This window comes from Drosophila innubila, chromosome X, assembly GCF_004354385.1.
Source record: "Drosophila innubila isolate TH190305 chromosome X, UK_Dinn_1.0, whole genome shotgun sequence".
In the NCBI taxonomy this organism is placed as follows: Eukaryota; Metazoa; Arthropoda; class Insecta; order Diptera; family Drosophilidae; genus Drosophila; species Drosophila innubila.
In genome coordinates this window covers 30,292,558-30,319,230 of record NC_047626.1, presented here as the reverse complement: position 1 = coordinate 30,319,230, position 26,673 = coordinate 30,292,558, and the positions used below count along the sequence as shown (strand labels likewise).

The following is a 26,673-nucleotide window of genomic DNA, read 5'->3' as shown; positions in this document are numbered from 1 at the left end:
TCTAAAAAAAAAAGTTTAGAAAATTAAACTCCTGAATTAAGAGAACACATCTTGATTCTAAGAACATTTTAAATAAGACCAAGTTCTTATTTTAAGAATAAATTAAAAAAAAAAAAAAAAAATTTTATTTATATTTATAGTTTATTTTTAATTTTGATTTATTTGCATTTTATTCCGTTTTAGTAATTTTATAAATGTTAATTTAATTTGTTACGAGTGGGATTCGAACCGCCGCCTACTACTTCACAACTGAAGCGGTTTCTCTAACCAGAGTGCCACGGGGACAGCATTTGTTTGATACGAAATAGTACCTACTTATACTTTCCTAACAATTTAAGATTTTTATTCTTATGTTAAGATTTTAAGATATTTTAGATTAATAATCTTAGTTTTAGTAATTTGGTCTTAAAATAATCTTATTTTAAGAACAAAATATTTAAGATGAATGTTCTCGATTTTAGAAGTTGTTCTTTTTTTTCAGTGTGGTTAATATTACACTAATATATCGACTAAAATCGGATAATATATATCACACTCGGACTATTGGATCGAATAGACGCCATAGGAACGATTTCTTTGATTTCAAGAGCTTCGTATCGTTGAGTTTGAAATGCAATTTTAATTTATAGGCTTATGCTTTATCGTATCTGATCGCATATAAACAGAAACAAACTTCAGTCGGAATTTAGGGTCTTTTTTTTATTATGTGATCATGGTTTATTTGGAATTCGGCTTTGTTGTTGTTGTTATTGGAGCGGCTTAAATGCATTTTTAATACTTATCCCATTACCGTGCCTTATCGGAATTTATACAGCTTTTTGTGTTGCTTCCACAGCTGTTGAACAATGCAACTGAAAATGGACACATTGGTTTATGCTATGTTTAAACAAAGCTTCAGATCCGCGGGTAAAATTCTGTGGGGCTGCCGTCTCTGTCCCTGTGTCTGTACTTGTAATTAAATATAAGTAATACACATTTTAGCTGTATATATATATATATATATATATTTATATGTGTTATATTTATATCTAAATCTGCTCAAGTAGTCTGCAATAAAGTCATGAGCGATCGACCTCTTGTTCGACTTTAATTTGTTAACATTTTCATTTCCTTATCGTGGTTTCACTACATGGTTCAGTTCTGTTGTTTTGTTGGTTGTTGCCGTTTATTTGTGACAGGCAATTTGGGTTATTGTTACGCATCGATTGCTTAACCCTTTTACGCAATTATTGTACCTACTTGCTACATGGGCATTACGATAAGGTGACACTCTTTTTTCGCCCAGCCTGATAAAGTTGATGTGAAAGAATGTGAATCGAATTAAAAAAGATTATTAGAACTATCAGATTACGAACAGCTATATGATATAGTGAGCCGATTTGAAACAAACTTGGTTAACATATTATATATAAGACTGACTTTTATGCGTTATCTGTCAGATTGGTTGAGGTATCAAAAAAAACCAAAAAGTTTTTCGGACTAAAACGTTATTTTCTACCGATCGTAAAATTTATGCATTCCGTCAATAGGTAGTATCTTCCAAACCCGTTACCTGAAAGATAAGTACACTCAGAAAAAAATCAAGATTTCCGTACTTAATCAGGCCATTTTCAAATAACTCAGTTGTTTCTAAACTTTAGAATCTAAAGGTATCTTTTCGAGACTCGCGAATTATATATATTCCGACTAAGTTTGGATAAAATCGGACTACTATTTCGGATAGCTGCCATAGGAATGTGAAGTCAGAATTCTAAATTTAAGATCGATTTATACTTAATTCAAGATTTTTAGTACACAGCAATCTTTAAATTTTAAAAACGAAACGGTATAAATTCAAGTACGGTCGTACCTAATTTTAGGATGGCATATTTTTCTGAGTGTATGTATATCAAAATACTCGAATTAACGTATTATAACATATTAAAAAAGAAAACATGTCGTTAGATCCATTTTCTATTAAATCGCCTTTACCTGTGTACTTAAAACCAAAAATGAAAGGTACTCCTAAAAATCCTCAAAAATATCTTTCCAACATATGTGATGCTTTTGGGGTTTCGACACTGTGACTGGTTGTCAATTTTAGCGGGTTTTTAGCGTTTTCTCACTAAACTATCCGCTTTTCAAATATGTCGAGTGGCAGGCAGGAGCCTGTTCGGACTAGGTCCAGCAGCCAGCTCTGCCGACATTACGGATAGCGATGGCCCTCGTGGAGCTGGCAAGACCGTTATAGGCTCAGAGTGGCTGTCCACTCACGAAGACCAGTTCGGTATGCCACAAGCATACGATGATAGCCAAATGGAGCCCCCTTCTGCCTCTGAAGTGCTTACTGTCACTGTTGCTGCCGCTACTGCTGCGGCTGCTTTCTCTGGAGCTGGTTCCGCTGTTTTTGCTGGCCTCTATTTCCGAAGCTGCTGTTACTGCTGCCGCTGTTCCTGAAGCTGCACTTAGAAAAATATGTCGTCCTAAAGTTAGGTACAATCGTACTTAAATTTATATCGTTTTGTTCTTATAATTTCAAGATTGCTGTGTACTAAATATCCTAAATTAAGTATACAATGATTGTAAATTTAAAATTCTGTCTGACCATTCCTATGGCATCTATCTGAAATAATAGTACGATTGCAACAAAACTTAGTCAGAATCACTGCGGACGGCAGTTCGCGCTAAGGACGAAAGCATCACGAAGGGTGCGAAAGGTGACTAGCAATATATTCAGCTAATATGGAAAATTTGCTACTACTGTTCGACTTCCGATTCGGCACTGCGCTAAAAGTAATGTTTATGTTCGTGGTAGCTTACCCTTTTTGCGCACAGTGAAGAATGCCAATTTTTGTGTTTTTTTCTTTATCTTTATATATAAAATTCTTTGTCCAGTACATTCATTCACTCATCCATATATCATTGTACAGGCCCAACAGCTCAAGATACAAATTTGAAATTTTGGGACAATAAACTTAAGATAATTTCATCTGGAGATAATGCTGCGTTTTGCCAAAATCCATCTGTAAGTGCGTCAAAATGGAGTTCAAAGCTCACATTTATTTTCAGCTTACATGTATGTAGTAGAGTCTGGTCTGGCGCGGAAAAGTGGTGCAGAGGGTGGTGTGTTAGATTCAGAAGCTTCGGGTTCGAATCTCGCTTGATCATGGCGAGAGATAATTTATATTTTTAAGTACAATTTTTATATTAAAAATTTTATGTTCGTCACAAAATTGGCTATCAGTAATTTTGGGGATGACATATGCTTTCGTCACTACACTTTTACCTCGTGTAGAGGTTTTTTGTGTGTGTATATAATACAATGGCAAATAAATAATCTGCGAGTCTCGTTAAGATATCTCCAGAACTATCATAGTTATTAATGTTTAACTAGTCAAAGTTTTTTTTGTATTTTGTAGTTTTTCTTTTTCAAGATTGAAAATAATTTAAACATGAGAATGTTATGTATTAGAAACAAGTATATTTTGTGATATTTCATTTTCATTGTTGCGACTTAGAATTCTTAACTGCTAAAATACACCAATATTAAATAGTATTACATTTTGTTGTTTTGCTAAGTATTAGTATACATACTATTGTATGTTTTAAGATTAAGTGCAATAAAATATCGCAATGTTTTGTGCTAACAACAAGTATATTTCGCGATTAATTCAAGACTTTTGTGTTCTTAAACTAGTATCTTTAGATTTTTTACAGACTTGAATTAAACCCTGTCCGTACTTTAAGTATTCCAAAAAAATCTTATTTTAAGATATCCGGACTTGCAAAAAGCGAACTTGCAATGATATTTTTGCGCTCAGTGTTGGAAATTATACCGTGTTTAAGTATGGAAATCATGATTATTTTTTTTATGTACTCCACATTCCACAAAACCACATTCAACGTTTTCAAATGTTTAAAATTTGTGAGGGAAATATCGATGAATTGACAGTTAGATTCTTTGATTTGTAAAATCGATACACTGCTTGGATTTAAATCACTAGTTATGATTATCTTGAAGTAAATGACCGAGGTGTGTCCAAGAAATGTCAAGGCAAATAGCATGGCACAGCGTTGCCAGATAGATGGCAATGGCCTGTCAGCTATTTGACATGGAAATGTGCGGCCAAATGCTTACCACAGGTGAATATCTAAAAGCCTACATCAACAACACGATAACATAAAAATATACAAAAAAAAAAAAAATTCCAAAACTAACAGCGGCATTTTCCTTTGTTTGTAACGATTCATTAGCTTGGAGAGCATGAGAAACTGTTGTAGATGCCACTGCTGTTGTTGTTGTAGCTGTAGCTGGCCATAAGTCAAAGTTGAGGGATTCATGGCAGAGCTGAAAATCGAAAACCCTCATTAAAATCTCAGCAACTGGGCAAAGCAGCACAAAAGTTACGCAGTCACCAAAAATGAATACTCGTTAATAAAAAACCAAAAATATTCAGACACAGCCAATTTTAATATCTCTGGCTAAAATACTTGCAATTGTTTCAAGTTTTTAGTGTTCCAGCAGAAGTTGTTCAAAATAAGAGGGCTCCATTTGTTTTTAGCCTAGTTAAAATGCGGCATCTAGAAGTATGTCAACAAAAAAAAAAAAAAAAGTAATTATGTTTCTACAACTTTAAAATTGCACTATTTCAGGGTATGCGAAATTTAACTCGAAGAATGCACATGAAGATATCATGCTAACAAACTTATTGTGTCCATTTAAACAAGTTTTTTTTTGCTTTTGTCAACGTGAATGACACCGACTCTTTGCATCTGTATTCAACATAATGATAATGTAATTGTAATTGTCTCCAAGTGTACGTAAATTTGTTGTTTTTATGTTGAGCAAGGCCCGACAGTTAACAATTAAACTGGCTATTAACATTATTATAGCCGTTACTCGAAGAGTGCAAAGGTAAAAGTACGTGACAGGTATATGCATTTATTCCTGATCACCGTCAGCAGCCGAGTCCACCTAGAATACATACTATCAGAGTCAGACGAACCAAATTTAATACACAGATTTCTATGTAACCAGCGCAAATATATGTAGTAAAGTATGACGGTAGAGTTCAAAATCCATAAGCACCATTACTGTATATTTAAATTGATAATTAAGAAGTTGCTTCAGTTTGAACTTTTATTATTGTGGTAAATTTCATGCGGAATGCAAATAAAAGTGTTCAGATATCATGATTGCTAATAAATGCTTCTATTATTATAAGTTTTTAGCTTTATGTATGTATCAATGGCTGGAATTTGGATGAAATTAATCAAAATTGGTACGTAATTATCGCCAAGTTGCCGTTAGAGCCTTGACACACTCTGTTGATACCACTTGTACTTCTAGTTTTGACCACATTTGTTCAACTTAAGTATGTCAGCAATTAGCCAAGTTCTGCCTTATATTAACAGGTAGTACACACATATGTGTATTGTCTTAAGGAAGCATTAAAATTCTAGGCTAACTTTTCAGCAGTTTTACCGGAAAACCGGTACCGGACGCCTGTTTACATGAACCAGTCCATGGTAATTTTGAGTTGACTTTTGCTTTTCTTCTCCAATTCGTGATTGGCCGCCAAATGATATGCAGTTGAAAGGAAATCAATAATTTATCCATGGCTAATAAGTAACCAGGCGCGCTATTCACAGGAAATCCAATCAGGCATCAGATGACAGGTAATCATCAGTTGCAGTCGATTGGCAGCAACTGATGCAGCTAAGAAGCAGTTGGCCATGAAGTGAACTTGAATCCAAATGCAAATAAAACAAAGTGTCGCCAGTCGAGCACTTAGCAGCTGCCTTCGAGGCGTTCACTCGACCATGGCAAGTGGCAACTGACGGAGGAAGATTACGAGGCGTTACATTACAATGAAAAAATCTTCCAAGTCGTAATTATATAATTTATTTATTAAACGCTGCGACCCGATGACAATGACATTTCTTTTTCGACGACATTCGTAACATTTTACTAAACGACCTGAAATCCGTGGAAATAGGGAGGGGATAGGGGTTGTACTATGTATGTAGATGGTGGTTAGTGGAAGTCTATGGTTTTGACATTTGCCTCTTTGCCTAGCGCGTTACGAGCGGCGCATAATTATGTTTTATTTTTATTTAAATTTAACTTGTGGCAGGTTGGTATGAAAATTGCAAAACACTCGAGGGACAGCGCAACAAATGAAATAAAAAAAATTGTAAATGCGTCTGTGATACAAACTGAAAAACTGACACATGAATACGGGCATCTGTATTTGCTGCCGTATTTATTACCCAAGTCAACGCACTTGAAAGCTCTCCGTGCAATTTCTAACCATATTGTGAAGCCGTTGAAGTCGCAACTCCGTCGGGTCGAGGTCATACAGCCAATGGCACCAAGGGCAGTAAATGTAGATGGTAGTAAATCTTGAATGTTCTACGAGTACTCAAAAAACAACAGGCCCCTATTGGCAGCTAACATGGTGCCCTCTCTCAAAAAGCCATTGAACTTCAATCTGGCCCAGGTGGAACCTGGTTACATGGTACGTAAGTAAGTAATCATGACAGTGGTAAATATGTACGCATAGAGTTCGTTTAAGTTAGATAGAACTAAATGGTTGTGTGCCATGCATAATTAGCTCACTTTAACTGACAAAGCACAGTGATGCACACACTGTGAATATATGTTCCTACACTCAAAAAAAAATTAAGATTTCCGTACTTAAACAGGCGATTTTCAAGTACAAAAGATCTCAAAAGCTGTCTAAGTTCGGAATTCCTAAAGATGAGAACAATAATCTTATTTCAAATTCGGGCTTCACAAGTACGGAAATCTTAAAATTACATTTTTCGGGGATACTTTTAGTACGTTTTGGGTTTAATTCAAGTCTGTTAAAATTGAAAACATACTACTTTAAGTACACAAAAATCATGAACTAAATACATAAACCCAAAATGTACTTTTTTCTAGAATAGAACATTGTCATAATTAATAAATTTTAATCTTAAAACATACACTAGTAAGTATACTACATTTAATAATGGTGTATTTTCTTGGCTAGCGACCTTTCGGAATAGTTGCTGATTTTACCAGCGATCCAAGCATAACGTCATCTTTGCGTCGCTAGAACCACTTGAGAATTCTAAGGTACGACAATGAAAAAGAAATATCCCAAAATGTACTTGTTTTTAGTTCGAAACGTTCGTCTTTTTAACTTTCTTTAAATCTTGTAAAAAAAACTATTTTAGGTACAAAAAAAATCTTAAACTAGTTTAGTACAAATAAATCAGTTGTTTATAAAGGTATCTTTACGAGACTCACGGATTATATATTTGCCATGGTTCTGACTAAGTTTGGTTGAAATCGGACTACTATTTCGGATAGCTGCCATAGGAATGTGAAGCCAGAATTCTAAATTTAAGACCGATTTATACTTAATTTAAGATTTTTAGTACACAGCAGTGTTAAAATTTTAAGAACGAAACGGAATAAATTCAAGTACGGTCGTACCTAAATTAAGTATGGCATATTTTTCTGAGTGTATTTATTTATTTATATCGAATAACGAATATTGTTTTTCCAATTACTTCTGAGCTTGTTAGTAGTAACTTTTTATGTTTTAGTTTCTTTGTTCTCATTGACAGGTGAGACGATTTCAAAACAATTGATAAAAAATATTGTAGTTTCTTAACTTTTCACTTTTGTTTATATAATCTAATAATATTAGATCTTAGATAGACTTTTAACATAAAGGTATTGAACATTTTTTAAACAATTTAAGAAAGATTAGTTGCCAAGAAGTTCCAAGTGATTTTTTATTTTCCAAACAACTCAAGTTTGCGCTAACTGTGGTGTCGGCTGTATAATATTACAATAGATGCATATTCTGTGAGACTCGTTGGGATATCTCAAGAACTAATGAAGATTGATTCTCAACCGATCGTACCTATAACAGATATGAGTTATCAGCGACCGATTTGAACCAAATTTAATCCGGAGCTATAAAAAGTCTTAAAATATGAACTGAAAAGTTTGGTTGAGATAACCGAAACAACAAGGTAAAGTCTTGTTATTAAAAAAATTAACAAGATTAGAATAGAATCACTAAAATGAAGTTCATAATTAATGATCACAATTTGAATCACTTTACAAATGCCCATGCACTACTGTGCAATGGCCGGAAAGACTGAGCCATTTTAGAAGCTTGTAAGTACTTCGGTTTGCATTGCAGCCCTCACTCTGGGCAACAGCAGCCACAGACACAGCCACAGACACATCCACAGCAGCGGCGTTAGCGGCAGCGGCAGTAATAGCTTTAGTATAAATGTGAATGGGGAATGGGAAATGGGAAATGGGATTGCATTCAAAGGCAAGCGGAAAACCATCAACGAATTTGATTGACAGTCAAAGCCGAGTGCAGCCCACCGCTAACCAAAGCGACGCGATGGCAGCCAACACAAGTGAATGAAACAATTTCAACTGTTTTGCCTAGCTTTGGATAGTATAAATTGCTGCCATAGCTGTGTTTACAACTAAATGAAATAAAACCGGAAGTTTGGCTAGCATTGAGGCGGCGGGCACGTCCCCAACGGTCGTCCGTCCGTCTTACCAAGTCAATCCACACACTACACCGAACCCAATCGAATTGTTGCGAGCAATGTTGCGGGTTCGTTCAACTCTATGGCGGCTCTTGACCATTTAAACAATTGAGTTACCACTGTTGCAGTTGGCTGACAATTGAATATCTGGAGGCTGCAACACAACGAAAACCACCTCTGAACGCGAATTGTGTGGCGACGCAGTTGGCTTTGGCACTGCCACTGGGCCACACCTTTAGCCAGATGTCGTATTTGGATTGAAAAAACAAACAGAGAAGAGCGACATCATTGGCCAGGCCAGATGAAGCCAGGCCAGAGCGTTGGTTGTGGGTGTGTTGATGGAATTTATGATAATGATCACTATGATTATTATGATGACACAACGTTTGCGACACAATAATAACTAAAGATCGGTCACTGATAACAATATAATAAACTTACTCAAAATTCTAACATATGTACACATTAAAGTACACTCAGAAAAAAATCAAGATTTCCGTACTTAAACAGGCCATTTTCAAGTACAAATGATCTCAAAAGCTGTCTAAGTTCGGAATTTCTAAAGTTGAGAACAAAAATCTTATTTCAAGTTTGATTTTCGTAAGTACGGAAATCTTAAAATGAGATTTTTCGGAAATATTTTAAGTACGCTGTGGGTTTAATTCAAGTCTGAAAAAATTGAAAACATACTACTTTAAGTACACAAAAATCTTGAACTAAAACCAAAATGTGCTTGTTTTTAGTATTACAAAACATTGTCATAATTAATTAACTTTAATCTTATAACATTAGAGTATTTTCGAGACCTTTCGAAATAGTTGCTGATTTTACCGTCGATCCAACTTAGCTAGCGTAGCTAGAACCACTTGAGAATTCTAAGGTGCGACAAACGTACTTGTTTTAAGTACGAAACGATCTTATTTTTAACTTCCTTTTAATCTTAAGAAAAACTATTTTAAGTACAAAAAAATTTTAAACTAGTTTAGTACAAATAACTCAGTTGATTCTGGAGGTATCTCACGGATTATATATTTTTCATGGTCTTATATATTCTGACTAAGTTTGGATAAAATCGGACTACTATTTCGTATAGCTGCCATAGGAATCTGAAGTCCGAGTTTCAAATTTAAGATCGATTCATACTTAATTCAAGATTTTTAGTACACAAAAATCTTAAAATTTTTAGAACGAAACGGTATAAATTCAAGTACGGTCGTAACTAATTTTAGAATGGCAAATTTTTCTGAGTGTATATACACGCAATTACTCATGTGAATATTCCGGACACATGGCGCAAATTTTTTTTTTTCATCATTAAAATTTCTGAAATAAAACCAGTTTATAAATTATAAATTTTTTTTTTTTACAAAAAAATGGTAACTCAAATTCGAAGTCTTCGGTTAATTCTAAGATGTTTTCACCAAGAAACCAAAGATCTACAATTAATTTTTAGTCTCCGGGCTTTAAATAGAAAAATTTATTTTTTTTTGTTTAAATTTGTATCATGTTATAATTAGCATTTCTTTAGTGTTTTTGGTTTGATCCTGACAAGATTGGTGTCAAAACTCTTGTTAGGATCAGGACTTTAAAAATTTTATAGAGCAATTGGCCTTAAAACTTAATAAACAACAAGCGTGGGTTCGAATCCCACTCTTGCCAAGGAAAAACATATTAACAATAAAAATATTATAAATTTGAAAAGCTGCCTTTGTTTATTTATTGGCTTGAGTATCTAAAAACATTTATTCTTATACTCAAATTTGTGGTATTAATAAGAACTCGGTCTTATTTGAAATGTTCTTAAATTTTTTCTAACTTTACGAATTTTAGGTTCTCGACGCATTTTTAAGACCAAAATTCTTAATTTGAGAAAAAAATCTTGATTTTTATCAGTATGAACGGAAATACTTTATGGGGCAAACTACTCCCTCTTTTATGCGCTACACATATTATTTTCAAAAAAATAATATCCTCTACAAAGTTGTTATACGTACTATGATTTATTTACGTGATATTGTGCTGTGTGAAACAAAAAAAAGATGTAAAAACAAATATATGCATGTAGTAGATGCATTAGGTTAACTTGTATAATTGTTGCATTAAGCACTTGATATATTGTGGCTGAAACGACTAGGAATCGCCTTGGACCTGATCGAGATCTTCAGCTTGAATCTTTTCCTTTGTTCCGTTGTTCAAGGTCTTGGATTCCTCGTACTTGATGCGATAGGAACCCTGCGGATCGTAGATCTTTTCCAAGCGCTGCCAATCGTCTGGGCGATTGTCAATCAGATGGCGAGTAACCTTATCGGCGCCGTACTTTTGCTTCTCAGTGCACTTAACACAGTCGGTCATCATGGCATCGGGTAAGATGTCTATAAAAATGAAATGTAGATTGTTCAATTTGATTGACCCCAGTTGATGCAATACACATACCCTTCAGCATCTTGGCATCGGGTGTACAGGGTCCAGCGTTCTCCAGACACTTGATATAGTTGTTGAGTAAACGTTCCTGGTTTAATATCTCATCCAAATCAACGTTATCAAATTTGCTATCATATGCATCCACATTACTGTTCATCTGAGCTGCCGGCAATGTTGTTGTTGCTGGCGGATGGGCATAAACGGCCCGAAGGATCAGTACTGCTGTCAGCAGTACACCCAGAAGGCGCTCAAATCGTAGATTAAACATTGGGAAATCACTGATGTTATTCGTATACTGGTGATAGGTCGAAATGCTGTAGTTTATATATAGGTAATAACTGGTCCATCATGTGCGTGTTTCTAGCCAATTTCCAAACGAGGCTGCCAAATTGCGCACAAATTAACTGCTTTCAATTACATTGAATTATGATTGCCAGCGATTTGGCAGCGGCAGCTTTTACAGATAGATGCATACATGCAATGGCAAAAGGAAGCCATTGCTTTTAGCCATTGGATGACAGCGTGTAAAGCTTTTAACTGTAAAATGCCGCAGCGCATTCTCCTCTTGTGATTCTTGTGAATCTTGTGACTTGGCACTTCCGCCAACTGCCAAGTTTCCCGGCTGACAGTTGCCAGTTACCAATTGCCAGTTGTTTGCTTGGCCATTGAACTTACCGCTCAGGAATTGAAAGTGTGTGTGGCGCCAGCTCCTGCGCCGATTAATGATTTGTATTTCACATAATTTTTGGGATTCAACTGAGGCGTGCATTTCAACGCCTCTATTTTTGTTTTGTGCTCATTTTCAGTGGCTTTCATTTGTGACTTCATTAGCATAAAAATACACATTTCTATTTGGGTCTCTTTGTGCCTGTGTGTGTGTGTGTGTGTTCCAAGTTTGGGGCTAACAGCGGCAGAAATAAGAAAAAGCCACCTGACCAGGTCGAACCACTGCATGGCCTATTGAAGAAGTTTACTCATTTCTAGCTGACAGCTTCACAACCAAGAACTCTTTCTCTTTTTCTACGTTCTTGCATTGGCTCTTTGCGTTTATCTCAGAAACAACTGGAATCGTGGCTCAGCTTTGGCTTTGGACTATTGGCAATGCCACAGATCGGTCAAGAACGGTTCTGTATCTCGAGGATTGCGGACGTGTTTTGCCGTCGCACGCGACTTAAAAAAAAAAAATTATTTATTTTTTATATTTTTATATTTTGTGATTGTGATTGTGTTACTTAAAGTGTATGCACTGAATGATATCAGGACTGAACCTAATCAAGTGCCTTTTGCAATGCCATTTGACCCACTTGGAAATTAGCAAATTGGATCTATGTAAATAGAAGAGCTCAAGGGCAGCCCATAAATTCAGTGTGAATTCAGTTTGTGCTTCAGTTTTGTATTTGTCCATTTTCAATAATTTTCTGTTAATGTCATGCATACAAATTTTATACATATTATATATAGTCAAAATTTAATAATTTGATTCGTGTTCGATAACGAATTCCAATACAAATAACTCAATTGAATCACTTTGAATCAATAGCATGAACACTTTCGACAGATATTTATATTTATTTGTTATACCCTTGTACAGGGTATAATAATTTTTGTCACGAAATGCATAATGCATTAAAGGGGGCGTGGCAGACCTCAAGTAAAAGATAAGTAAGTCGATTTAGCCCTGTTTGTCTATCTGTCTGTCCGTCTATTCTTAAGCAATCTAGTCTTTCAGTTTGACTATCTATATCGACATTATAAAAACTTGTTTTTGTTTTTGAAATATCTCAACGAACCTCACAGAACTTGAATTTAATTTTGTTTTTTTTTAAAACCTTAACAAATTTTGTTCAAATCGATCAGTCGAAAATTAAGTTTCTTAAGAAAATTGTTGAGTATCAAATATTCGGTGTGTCAAAGATAACCTTTCTTGCTTGTTTTTGTAGTTAACTGTAATTCGTCGTTGAATTTACAATAGATCGTAAGCAAAAGAATGACTTGCAAGTCACCAATGGGCTATCTGCTTAAACTGGAGCTAATGGTAAGCATCTACAAAATATGTTCTAAAACATTTAAATAAGTGCTAGAAATCTAAAGAGGCCACACGTGCGTTAATAGATCTTCCAAGTGTTTCCCATAATTAAATAGTTAGCCACTGAGCACAGCCATGGAGTGCCATCAACAGATCAAAACAGGTGACTGAAACGGCTGACGGGAGAGGGTATGGCAAGCCGTGTAAATCTGTGGAACGTGTACCTACATTGCAAATGTGACCACCTACATACATACGTGATAAACTGACAAATACTTGAGCCAAGCTCGAGTACTCACCACACAATTCTGGCATATGCCAGTTGCGAATTTCGAAATTTGCCGCCATTGAAAATCAACACATACTAACCACCTTCTTAATATAAGTTTCAATACAAATAATGTGTGTGTGTGTGTGTGTGTGTGCTTGGCTCACATTTAAAGTTCAAGACACTAGAGTTCTCTCATTGGAATGCTTGGTTGGCGCATCGCTTTGAGGCCGCAACGCATACCACTTAAATTGCTGACTTTACCTGATTCTGACCAATAAATTCATATGTACATATTTGCAAATATTAATGTATGTACTACAAGATATTATGATTATCTTATGCAATGCCAGAACAAATCGACAACAATCAATGGTAGCATTCAGCATGTAACTTCGATCACTACTAATGTGGTAGGAATACGTATAAATTTGATTGCAAATTGTATTATAATTTTCCAGAACGTGGTAAACAGGGTAACTCGTAATTGAGCACTCTCGACTCCAGCGTTTTACATGGGTATTATATAGTCGTGCGACTGTGACTCTTAAATTGCCAGTTCAACATATTCTAAGCAGCAATTGTAGTTGTTATTGCTGTTACGGCTATTAGGCGCCCACAACAGTCTGGCGTTGAGTGGGAATTTGAATGTGGGTAAGGGAGTGTGGAGGCGAGGAGGTTAGGAGGAGAATCGGCCACAGCAATTTCAATACGTGATTTGATGAGCCAAGCGGGTAACTTCCACTCAAATGTGGGAAAATTAACAGCGATATAAAACATGCCAACGTATTTATGAGTAACTCACTCGTACTTACTGCATTCTATGGCAATGCCAATTTTCCAGTACATTTTCTAAGCAAATTGGTTTTTATACCCTGTACTTTAAAAGTAAAATGGGTCTATAACTAAAAAAAAAAAAAAAAAAAAAAAAAAATTGTGCGTAACAGCCGAAGTGAGTCCTATAAAGAAAAATGTGTATTCTTGATCAACATTAACAACCTAGTCGATAAAGTATAGATCGAAATGTATAGATCGCAGAGAGCAAGAGAGCTATACTAACCAATCTTTGGCAATTTTGATTCAATTCGAGCTGACTTATGCATATACCATTTTGAATTTGTGTATCTATATCTGGGTTTTTATATATTTATATTTTTGTATCTATGCTCCTGTACGTATTTTTGATTGGACTTGTGTTGTGTGTTTGCCTTTGATTCGGCAATTTCGCCATTATTGTTGACCATTTAAGCCATGCAAACGAATTGCTTTTAATATGCGATCTAATACGAAATGTCATTAGCAGTTAATTATTTAATGATGCGATGCACCCACCATTAGCCAATCTACTGTGTGATTTGTCTGTCTATAACTGTGTAATTTACTAAAATTCGATTAGGTAAGTAGTATATTGTTTCAACCAAGGCTGTAAACCTCCAAAATTTTGTTAAATGTTCGGTTCGGCGGTTCGAACCATAGAGCAAGACATCGGTTCGGCTCGCGAATGGGTTTATATACTCCCTAAACCCAAGGTTTGGGCTCGAACCTTGGTTCAATTTCATACAAAAAAATATTTTTATTGTTATACATTTTTCTATACATTTTGAACTAATTAAATTTTTTTTTTAAGAAATCAAATTTTGATGTTAGTTTAAATTTATTTGAAGATTTAAATATGACTTATTTTAATTCGAAGTCTCAAATAATTGCGTAATATTAGAAAACCATACAATTTATGTAATTATTTTTTTTTCGAACCGAACTTTTTATTTTAGAAAGCGGTTCGGTTTAGGTTCGGGTTCGCACAGTAAATAATCTTAAGAGTTTGGTTCATGATCCGGCTCAAGCTGCTTAAAAACCCGTACCGAACCGGTTCTTCGAGGCTAGGTTCAGAACCGGTTTGCAGCCTTGGTTTCAACTTCAAGAATTTTTCTTAAAGCAGGTCCCTTGCTTCTGAATCGAAGCACGCAGATTATCTTCAGTCCATAGTTTAGCTTGTGCATTACATTTTTGAACAAGAACATTAAACTATACTTTTAAAAAAAATTGTAATAAAGTAAATAAATAATTTAGCATTAGCTCAAATAATCTCTAACTCTATTTAAAATTTATATTCTAAAAAATTAATATGTGAAATCCTAACATATGAAGTCCGTTTTTGTTTGTGCTCGTCAACTTGTTGTTTGTTTTCAAACTCGCTTGTTTTCAACGTAAAACATTATTTGTGCAACTAAACTAGAAAAAGAATTGAAATTTTTCTTATGCATACATATTGTTTAAACTTACATGTTGTCCCTTATCAGTTCTTTGTGAAAAAGACAACACTCTTTTTTCCATTAAAATTGATTGTTCAATGTACATCGATGTTTTCGCAGCACAATCGCAATGTATTTTTATTTATTTTTAATAAAAAAATTATTGGAAACTGATTACCTGGTTAATAGGCCGGATCAGCAAGAAAATGTGAGATTTTCGACCGATCGTTCTTATCTATGTGATATACATATTAGACAAAATCACAGCATCTGCATCTGGGTAGTTGCTTTACGAGCTGACCCAAATTGGTTCTAATTGATCGACAATATCGTATAGCTGCCAAATGTCCCTATGGCAGCCATTTGATATAGGCAACCATTTTTAAAAAAATTTGGACAGGATGTATAGCACCCACTTACATACATATTTTATCAGCTTGTTAAAGATATCTAAAAAAAACTTTTTTCTACTAAAACTTAATTTTGTAGTGGACTGATTTAAACCAAAATGGGTCAGGATGTATAATACAAGCCCAGATGCATGTTTTATTACTTTGGTTAAAATATCTCAACAAACAGAAAACTTTTTCATACTAAAACTTAATTTTCAACTTACTGTTCTTATGGCAGCTATATGATATAGAGCTCCGATCCAAAATTAAAAACAAACTTGAGCTGTGCACGGTATTCAGGAACCTACGCGCCAAGTTTGTCTAGCTCTTATGGTTTCTGAGATCGACGCGTTCAAACAGACGGACAGACGGACAGACAGCCGGCCATGGCTCAATCGACTCGGCTGTTGATCCTGATCAAGAATATATATACTTTTGGGGGTCTGCCACGCCCTCTTCTGCCTGTTACATACATTCTGCCAAACACACTATACCCTTTTTTGCCCATTTTTAATGAGCATAGCGTATAAAAACTGCTAATGTTTGTTCTTATTTCGTTAAAGGGCTATTGGGCCAATCAATTTATAGTTGTGTGCCAAGTGTGGTCTCGATACCCACAAAATTTGGAAATGGGGTTGGAATTGAGAGTGCGACTGCGATGGGCAGCAGCAGCAACGGTGAATCCAGCACATTTATGATTGGCGCATCATTGGGGCCAAGCTAACGAGCCTAACGGCGGGCACATTACATGGAAGACAGCCAAAGTTGGCATTTGGCGAAAAATATTTTCACTATGCCACAAAAAAAAAAAAAAAACCAAACCAAACCAAAATCAATAAGAGCCAAAATGTGTGTTCCAATTTCCCAAAACTTGAATGCTGCAGCTTACAGTTATCGGGGCGAGCAGCAAACAAAACCAACAACAACAATAACAACAACATGTCAATGGCTACGGACTGTCATCTCGTCCGCTCTACGAAGCTAACGGATGATGCTGACGGCTTGCCTCGGCGGCTGCTGCTGCTGCTGCTGTGGTTGCCTCTGCTTATGCCTAACGACCTCAAAAAACCAGTTGAGAGTCAGAACGCCGCAGCAGCGATAAAATAGTTGTTGCTGCTGCGACTGTTGTTGTTGTTGTTGTCGGTGCTTTTTGTTTCTGTCAAGTGTTCAGCATTCCTCTACGAGAGGCCTAGGCGAGTTGTGCACGATTAAATGCATAGATATATCTTACAGCTATCGGCTCTTGGCTCTAAGCTGTTGGCTCTTAACGCTTGCCACTTGCCACTTGCCTCTGCCGGTTGCCGTTGCTGTTGCTGTTGCTGTTTGCATATGCTGCAGCTAACACGCATATTTACAATCATTTTTGAGGCCGTTGAATTTAATTGCGCATTTTTCTTTCTCTCTTTCTATATCTCTTAACCGATTTGTATTATTGAATATGAACAAGTTTTGCGACTGCCCGCATGTGGGTCACTTAGCCACTAGTGCAACAGGTTGCTGTTGTTGCTATTATTATTTCTGGTATTGGTTCTTCTTATTGCTTTTGTGGTTGTGTTAATGTTAATGTTACTATTGGCTTTGGCATTTGGCAGCAGCTGCAGTAGCTTTATAGCCATGAAACCATTAGCGTTTTTAATTTATTTTGCCAGTTAATTTTCAATTGAATTCGTTACCATGGCAGAAGAGCAACCCTTTATCCGGTACCAATATAATGAATTACATATCGGTTAATAAACATGGAAGTAATTCAGTGTAGATTAGCGGTAGGCACCAAAATTTCAATCGGAATTTAAAAGTATCGTAATTGCAGAATAATGCTTGCATTGCAAACTCGCTTGAGTTTGGCACCTGCTCACATGAGCGCTTGTGCGTCTCTCTAGCGCCTCTTATCAAAACTTAACGGATAGAGCACTGGGAGCAGAAGGAGTAAAGGCGTTTCTACCGCTGCTGAAGAGTTTTAAGATATAATAATGTATTTTGAATTCATATTTCTTTGAGATCCGCTTTTTTATTCATTATCAAGTTAAGGTCTCAGTTAGCTAGTTGAAATATATTTTAAATGAAGATTATATTATAAAATGTTACAGGTAAAAGTTACTTGGTTAAAAATTGCATAGATTCTACAGCATATATATGTATAGCACATGTATGGGTTTTCTGTCATATATCAAAGCCAGTGGGTCGGGGGAACAACAATGAGCACGATAGATACAAACCGCTGTGATGCTTGCTGGGATAATCGGCGCCCAACTGTGACTTACAGAATGCCCCCAAAATAAATATGTATATGTGTATTCATAGATGATGGAGAGCGTGTTCCCCCCAACAAAAATAATTCTCTTATGTGTGTGTTTAATTAATGACTCTAACCCGATTTGTAAAACAAAATAAAACCAAATAACACTAAACAAAAGCGCAAAAACCTTAAAACAGGTGAAAGTACGACTAGCCAAAATACAAACACAGCAAGAAACAACACAACACAGCAAACAAAACAAAAACAAAAACAACAAGCGGCAGCAACAGGTTTTCGGGATGGCGGAATGTGCGACAAGCTCTAGAAACTGTTACATAGTATTAAGCATATATTAATGCTATGAATATGATTGTGAAATGGGTCTTTAGTGGTCATATGTCAGCTACTGATTTTTACAAATTGACTGTTTTTGATTTGAATATAGGCCAACAGTGGCCAACGAAAAACGAAACCCGTTTCAAACACCAAACGTTTAACCTTTAACCTAAATCAGAGGCAACACCAAAACAAAGTCATAATAAAACAATAAGTTGAAAGAATGAAATTACGAAAAAACAAAGTCTTTTATCTTTCTGCAAGTGTGGAAAGTTCGTTCTATGCATATTATCTCACTTGTAAGTGAAACCATTATTTTCAAGAGCTACTCTCTCGATAAGTTTACATTCGATATTTCAGTCGTAATCCTATTATTCCACAAAAAACACTTTCATTTCTTAATGCTTTCAGAAATTGAAACTGAAATTCCCATTGCCATTCCGGGCGCTTTCATGCATAATTCCAAAAGTTTGGCCCCCGATTTGTATTTATGTAGTTTATGCTTGCATTTTTTGAGACCCTGCACTTAAGAAGTACAATGGGCTTACTCAATTTGTCAAAAACAAAAAAAAATCGTCATTAACTGACAATGCAGTCCGTCTAGATTTCTGTATGTAAATATATCACAAGTATTTAATTTTTTTTTTATAATTTAGCCACGTGTCTTCGGTCTCTTTTTTTTTTTTTTTTTTTGAATAGTTTCATATCTTACGTGTGTAAGTAGATTCATTTTATTTTAGAATTACGGCATGCCGTTGACTTGACACTTTCAACAAATTTATCGAGCATACAACAAAATGTGTAGTACGTATTATGTTCAAATTGTATATTGCCTGGATTCGATTCCCGCTTAAAAAGTCACAGTTTTGTTTTAAAAGCCTTTTTTTAACTTGCTATTATTTTACAGAAAAGGCACTGGGTCTCTTTCAGTTGAGCTTGCTCGCTTTTGCGTTTCCTACTTGTTTATTTATTTTATTTTAATTTTCTTGAATTTTTGGCTGTGTCATTTGCATGCGCTCCGGGTTTTCAGTAATTCCGGATTGTAAATGCAACTCACGGCAATTTGTTGCTTTGAATTTTGTGTATTTGCATTGCGTGATACATTGAAAGCGTAAACGAGATTGAAACTTAAGCTGAACCGCAGCCAAAATTAACCATGGAATTTGTGCAGATAATCGGTTAATCTAGCCAAAGTACGTACGTATAGTAGTACATAGTACTTGCATACCTATATATACGTTCATTATTTGAATGCAATCATTTTGCACACTTGACTGGCCTCTGCTCAGTAAAGCTGCCAAACGGCCCATCCATCCGCCTCCTGACTTGGTGCATTGACTTTTCAAGCACGTGCAACCGATGCTGATGCATGTCTAATGCGAGGCGGCGAGTCAGTTAACGATCGACTGAAGCCAACGGCGATGGTGATCCTCCCTCTTCAACGACACGTTGGGTTCATTGCCCAGCTACTTGGATGGGCATTGAAAGGGCACTATTTATTGTGGTGGACAGTGGTGAACGTTGAGCTGCCAAATCCGCTTGGTTGAGTCGGGTTTGCTGGCCTCGGAGCCTCTCCAGAGCTGGCGCTTTTAATTATGCAGAACACGCCAACTTAACTCAAAACAAAATACATAACACAAAACGTCACACAACTCATACAATCACAGTACATTGTTTGTTTAAAAATGGATTTACCTAAGCTCTCTGCCTATCGGCCCTTGGAGTCGGTGACTTTGGAAGGAGCGAACACTAAACACGCAACAGCAGAACAGATCAGGGTCAGGTCTTAGTGTCAATTGTTCTTAGCTCATCAGCTGCACATGTCTAACGACATTTGCATTTTCAGCCTCAATCTTAAGGGTCGCCACTATGCCTAGGTGGTTCTGATCTCCACACAAAGCCATGCTACTTGTGCCTGTCACAGCTAATTTACTATTATACTTGTAGTCTTTAATCGGTTCACCAATCTCTCTCTTGGAGCTGAGACAAATGCTAAGGCTCAAGTGTATAAAATGTCGAAATGATTATGTCAGAAAGATAAGTACTACCTATTCCAGCGACGTTTTCCAACTCGATTAGAATCAATTCAAGCTCACTTTTTTAATGTCTAGGTAAAGTCTCAGTTAACTAACTTTAAAATATTTTAAAGTCAACTGTGTACAAATTAATTGTTATATATTTATTTTAGGGTTACTATTAATGATATTAAAAAAATTATTGTCAAATATTGGCAGTTAAATGGACTATAAACACTGTGGGAGCTTTGATTTAGATATAACTTTTGCCGAACGAATATCCTCGTCCAGATAATTATTTTGAGATTTATTTTTAAAACTTATTTGCGCTGGATAATAAATTTGAATAATAGAAAATGTTGGGCATGAAATTCACTGTGTGCTGTTTTCTGGATATCGAGATTTCCGATCGTGATGAAACTCTTAAAAAAAAAATGTTGATGTGCGTGCTCACTGTAAAACTATTGACAGCAAAATGAGTTAATTTTGCGTTTATTGTCTCTGATCTCAGAGATCTCAAGTGCTTACACGGACACACAAGTGAAGAGCATATATAGATATGTATATACTTTATAGGGTCGGAGATGCTTTCTTCTGCCTATTACAAACAATGCCGCAAACTTATATATGTATGCCCCTTCCTTTGGGTATTGGGGTAATCAAATTTAATACTTGTGCAGTAGACACGACTCCCTATCAAGAAGATTCCACTTCCAGAATGTGCAGCGTCGTGACGGTAACTTCCTACTTCCGTTTACGAGTTTACGAGTACATATTCCAATCGTGTCACGGTGCGTTGGCGAACAAATACGTGAATACGTTAACATGGATGCATAATAATAATGGTCTAGCCAAGTCTACTGGTGTTTTTACTTGATATTGACCCAGCACACTGGTCTTTTGTGCACAGACACGCACACACACACAAACATGGGAATAAGAATATATATGTGTGTAAGCAAGTACATATATTTATACAACTACGCGATAACACGACAAACTTCTGTTATTCTAGTTACGTTAATGTACTTAGTTACACAGAGCGAAAAATATAACTAATTGACACATTTAACTGGAAAAAATTTTATTTCATCTACCATTTTATACATTTTCGTATATTTAAAAAAATGTGCATTTGATTAGAATTTAAACCTTAAAAGGCCATAAGTGAAATTATTCTTATTCAATTTGCAGGCGATTTGGCAAGCATATGTAAATTTTCAGTTGCCCAAAAAGGAATAAAATTGAAACAGAACAATAAATTAAAAAAAAAAACCACAGCGTTCTTGATTTCATTCCTAATTTTTTACTTGTATCGGTCTTTTGTACCATCAGCTTTTGGTTACAATAAAAGTTAAAGCACAAAATGCGGACTTCCAATCCAAGAACAAAGAACTCCATTTCCATTTACTTACAAGTATTTGTTGCTCAGGGTCTACTATTTCTCCTTCTGCTTCTGAATAACCCTTCTCGTGATACATACACGTATATGTTTTGCACTTAGCTTATCCACAATTTGTATGCCAGGTTGTGTCTCATTGTGGTAGTTGTTATTCCTTTTGTTTTGTTTTTTTTTTATGCTTGCTTTAAACTTAGGCTGCCGTGAAAAGTCAGTTAACTTTGTTGCGTTTGCTTGGCACGTCTCTAAAGTAAATTATTCCAAAAAAAACCTTCATTTGTACCCCCTTTTAAAATTCTAAATCAAAGATGTACGAGAACAGGGTAATACGTCATTGGGCTATGCCTGAAAATGCAAACTTTTATTAATCAAATTTTAATTTTGTTGCCGAATGCAAACTATTAATTGATGCACAAAATATTTAATTTGAAATATCATGCGGTCATTAATTACGGCTTTAAAAGCATAATTTGAACGATAAGGTCAAAACTGAATTTGACGATAGGCAACAGCCATATTATACATATTACTACACTTAATGTATAACTGACACACATGTATTTTGTGATGACAATTGCGTTTTCAATTTAAAACAAATGAATTTTGAAAAATAAGATATTTGCAACTATATTATTTACCGACAAATCGATTTTATTTTGTTTTTGTCGATCTTACATTTAGCTAAAAATCCATTAAAAATTTGGACTCACATTACTATTTAAGTATATGTGTGTATATATTCTTGATTCTTAAAGTTAATTAATTGATTTTTCATACTAAAACTTGAATTTCGCCCGATCGATCCTACGGTAGCTATATGATATGGTGGACGGATTTGAACCAACTTCTGTAAGGATGTTTAAGAGTAACTTAAATGCATATTCTATCAGTTTGGTCACGATATCTCATAAAAGTTTTATGATAAAACAAAAAAGTTGTTCATACTAAAACTTGAATTTCGAACGATTGTTTCTATTGACGCTATATGATACAGTCGCCCGATCCAAAAAAGAAACGAACTTGATCTGCCTGCAATATAGAGGAATGTACATACCATGCTTGGTGTCACTAGGTCTTAAATTGTTCCTATAATTTGGATATGAAATTTTCTATGTCGATTTTTGGGGTGTAATGGAGGCGTGGCCGAATTCTGTAACAAACTTGATATGCTTGCAATATACAGGTACCTACATACCAAGTTTAGTGTCTCTAGCTCTTGTAGTCTCTGAGATCTCGGTGTTGATACAGACGTCGGGGCAGACAGACAGACGGACAGACGGACATTGCTAGATCAAGAATATATATACTTTATAGGGTCTGCCACGTCTGCTTCTGCCCGTTAATAGATAATGTTAGTTGCCAAAAATAATATTGGTATGATGGTAAAAAAATAGATAGAGGACCGTTGGATAATGTCTTCCTTTTAATAGAGACTTAGTTGAAAAATAGATTAATTTTCATTTCAGAAAGTTATCTTTTCTTACTTAGACTAATGACTTATTAGCCCATCCTCCTATGAATATATTATAATGATTAGTATGAGATTATAAAAGTGATATACATCAGTTATTGTGTTTCATTTATAATATTGAAATATAGTACTTTTAATAACTGACATTCAACAAGTATTAAATAAAGACTCCCATTTAATTTATTTATCATTCTTCTCAAATATATTTTGCTGTTATTCAAAAGTGAAACTTTCGTAATCTAATAAAAGTCTTATGCCAATTCTCTATTACAGGGGTCTGATCCTCGAGCAGCTACCTGTCGAGGCAAATTGCAGAGTCGCCGATGTAAACTGAACCAGGAAATCAACAAAGAGCTGCGTTTACGCGCCGGTGCTGAGAATCTGTACAAGGTGAGTGCCCGCCCCCAGTCAGATCTAAAGATTCTATACGATTGATAACTATTTATTGTCCTTTGACTTTGCAGGCAACAACAAACCGCAAGCTCCGGGACACAGTTGCCTTGGAGCTGAGCTTCGTCAACTCTAATTTGCAGCTGTTAAAAGAGCAGCTGGCCGAACTGAACTCTTCTGTGGAGATCTATCAGAGCGAGAGGTGAGTGATTTCTTTTTTTCTATGGGAGGAACGACGGCATTAGCGTTTAAGTCAATCTGTGCAACATTTCAGTCGCATGGCAGGCAACAAATTTGTTGGCATTTTCTTGCTTCTCATTTTACTTATTTGATTTCATGCAAATGCTGAAATTTGTAGTTTTGGCAGTTCCCAGCTAGTTGGGGCATGCAACTATCCAACTGGGCAGCTGTAAATTTTTGCGCATCAGTTTCTGGTCAAGCGCCTTTTTGCGCCCTCAAGTGGAACGATATCCCAACACAGCGCCAAACAAACAACAAAGAAAGTGAAAAAGCGTCATTAAATGAACAAACGGACAAAAGTACAAATATGAAATACTATTTTTGTACATTTGTATTGCACAGAGTCTGATTTACCGACACATACATAACATAGATAGATAAACTAGACAATTGGTAATAATAAAAGTAGATAAACATTTACTTTGTGAGGTTGTATTTGTTTTTAGGAAACAATTCAGCTTGTCAGGTTGATTAGATCTGGGCCCGTAAGTACGAGTATTAGCACGAACAAATTCAGTATGTATGTAATTTATTGATTACCAAGCGGAACGGTGGACCTTGCTCATCACCCGATTCCCGTCATCTATTGAACAGGCAGAGTATAGTCAGTATTTTCGAACCCGAAAAGTGTACATATGTAGTTTAATAAAATCTATTTGGTGATTACGTTTAAAAAGGAAACAACTGAAGGTTTCTCTACGGTCGAATAACTAACGTATAAGTGATATTTACAAGAAACAATTTTTCTGAGAAGCTACGAATGTTTTTTGAATATTTCGATTAACCTCTTCAATGGTATCGAAAAGGCAGAATTAATCGGAAATCTGATTTCACATTTCGCACATAGTATCATATTTGCAAAGTTAAGTATTTCGTTAAAACGCAAAATTTTCTATTTCTCATCATTTCGCAGTCATGAAGGTATAATGCCTATGATACCGTTGGGTCTCAAGGAGACCAAGGAAATCAATTTCATGGAACCGTTTTCAGACTTTATATTAGAGCACTACAGCGAAGAGCCGTCGATATACATGGATGCCATAGCGGATATGACGGACACCAGACAGGTAAACGATCTATCATCATTATGAAAACTAATTCCATTCTAATTGTCATTGTCTTGTATCGATTTTCGATTGCAGGCTTCTAAGACGCCGTCGCGCGATGATCTTGGAGTGGCGCTTCTGTTTCGCTACTACAATCTGTTGTATTATGTAGAACGGCGTTTCTTTCCACCCGATCGTAACCTGGGCGTGTACTTTGAATGGTATGACTCGCTCACCGGTGTGCCCTCCTGCCAGCGAACCATTGCCTTCGAGAAGGCATGTACGCTGTTCAACCTAGGCGCAATATACACACAAATTGGAGCACGCCATGATAGACGTACGGAACGTGGCTTGGACGCGGCCGTTGACAGCTTTCTGCGTGCTGCTGGCATTTTTCGCCACATCTACGACACATTCACCAATGCACCGTCGATGGACCTAAAGCCGCAGGTGCTGGATGTTCTTGTCTCCCTAATGCTGTCCCAGGCACGCGAGTGTCTCTTTGAAAAACTGCAGCTACAGATTGAGGCACTGGGCCTAATCGAGTCCAGTCATGTGAGTGTCCCAAATCAGCATAGCTGTACCCTTAGCTTACAAGTCAATTGCATTTTTAAGTTGCAGCTAAGATAGTTTATCTCATCATTTAACTTCAAAGCGTGAGAATTGACAAGCTTATATAGTACATACATAACGTCTCAATTAAAGTATTTTTATTTTTTCTTTATTTGTGCCTTTTATACTAAAATAAACATTAGTGACATTTTAATAATTTAATTATATTTAAATTATACAAAGGTTGCATGCCAGAGAATTATATTTATTTTAGTCTCCGGGTTCAATTAAATCATTGAGTAATTTGAGTAACGTAACGTGGCAGACTAAAGCTATTTAAAATAAAACGTGAAAAGGTTTTTTTAAATCAATACTTCAAGAGACATTAACTTAGATTATTTCTATACATATTCAAAAAAGTTTCTTGCATAAAGCCCGTTTCGGAGAGTTTGCATTCTATTTTTGTAACGTCATCGATTATTTTAAACGAAAAAGTCGATTGACTTTATCTTTTTGTTACTTAATAGTAATAATAATTCACATGTATTGCAGCTCTTTCGGGACTTGGCTGGTGAAGCGGCACAACTGTCGGTGGAGTACAATGAGATGCACAAGAACATCCAAGTGAACGACACGCACACCTACCTGCCCGAATGCTGGGCGGGTCTGGTGCCGCTTAAAGCTGAATTGTACAAAGGTGAGTCGCTGAAATTTGTTGGCCATGAAATTGCTATTAATATCGTACTATACTGACGCATTTGCATTCGCAGCGTTGGCACATCACTATGAGGCGCGGAGCATTGATGCGACTGTGGGCGATGGTGACAATGTATCGCTAGGCACCAAAAAGAGTCAGACGGTGTCATCGAACGAGTCGTTCATTGGCAATGCGCGGGAGGCACTGCGTGCCACAGAGGCCAGCAGTGAAAGTGAGGATGAGAGCGCCAGTGTTGTTGCCATCAAGCGCACCCACTTAAAAGAAGCTCTGGCTAGTCATGAGGAGGCACAACGATTGCAACGCATGTGCCGATATCTAAAGGTGAGTCAGACTTGTCACTTCCATTGCAATGATG

General features: G+C 36.0%; 2 protein-coding genes across 5 annotated transcripts in view; one reads left to right on the top strand and one right to left on the bottom strand.

The window, feature by feature from the left end:
* LOC117794219 (rhophilin-2) overlaps nucleotides 1-26,673 on the top strand; it is a 40,321-nt gene that overhangs the window by 10,595 nt on the left and 3,053 nt on the right. For all 4 annotated transcript variants that reach the window (XM_034634776.1, XM_034634779.1, XM_034634777.1 and 1 more), the window contains exons 4-9: nucleotides 23,646-23,762; nucleotides 23,837-23,964; nucleotides 24,916-25,069; nucleotides 25,145-25,603; nucleotides 26,153-26,297; nucleotides 26,371-26,639. In XM_034634776.1, the coding sequence (XP_034490667.1) occupies nucleotides 23,646-23,762; nucleotides 23,837-23,964; nucleotides 24,916-25,069; nucleotides 25,145-25,603; nucleotides 26,153-26,297; nucleotides 26,371-26,639 (1,272 nt within the window). The remainder of the gene's footprint in view (nucleotides 1-23,645; nucleotides 23,763-23,836; nucleotides 23,965-24,915; nucleotides 25,070-25,144; nucleotides 25,604-26,152; nucleotides 26,298-26,370; nucleotides 26,640-26,673) is intronic.
* Nucleotides 10,541-11,261, bottom strand: LOC117794220 (putative odorant-binding protein A10). Its single transcript, XM_034634780.1, has 2 exons — nucleotides 10,990-11,261; nucleotides 10,541-10,928 (listed from the first exon to the last, which is right to left on the bottom strand). Exons 1-2 carry the CDS (start codon nucleotides 11,243-11,245, stop codon nucleotides 10,687-10,689), a joined length of 498 nt encoding a protein of 165 aa, XP_034490671.1. The 5' UTR covers nucleotides 11,246-11,261; the 3' UTR covers nucleotides 10,541-10,686.

Coding starts and splice junctions, on each gene's coding strand:
- LOC117794220 (XM_034634780.1), bottom strand. CDS start 11,245: ATGTTTAATCTACGATTTGAGCGCCTTCTGGGTGTACTGCTGACAGCA. Junction 10,929..10,989: donor CGATGCCAAGATGCTGAAGG/GTATGTGTATTG, acceptor TCATTTTTATAG/ACATCTTACCCGATGCCATG.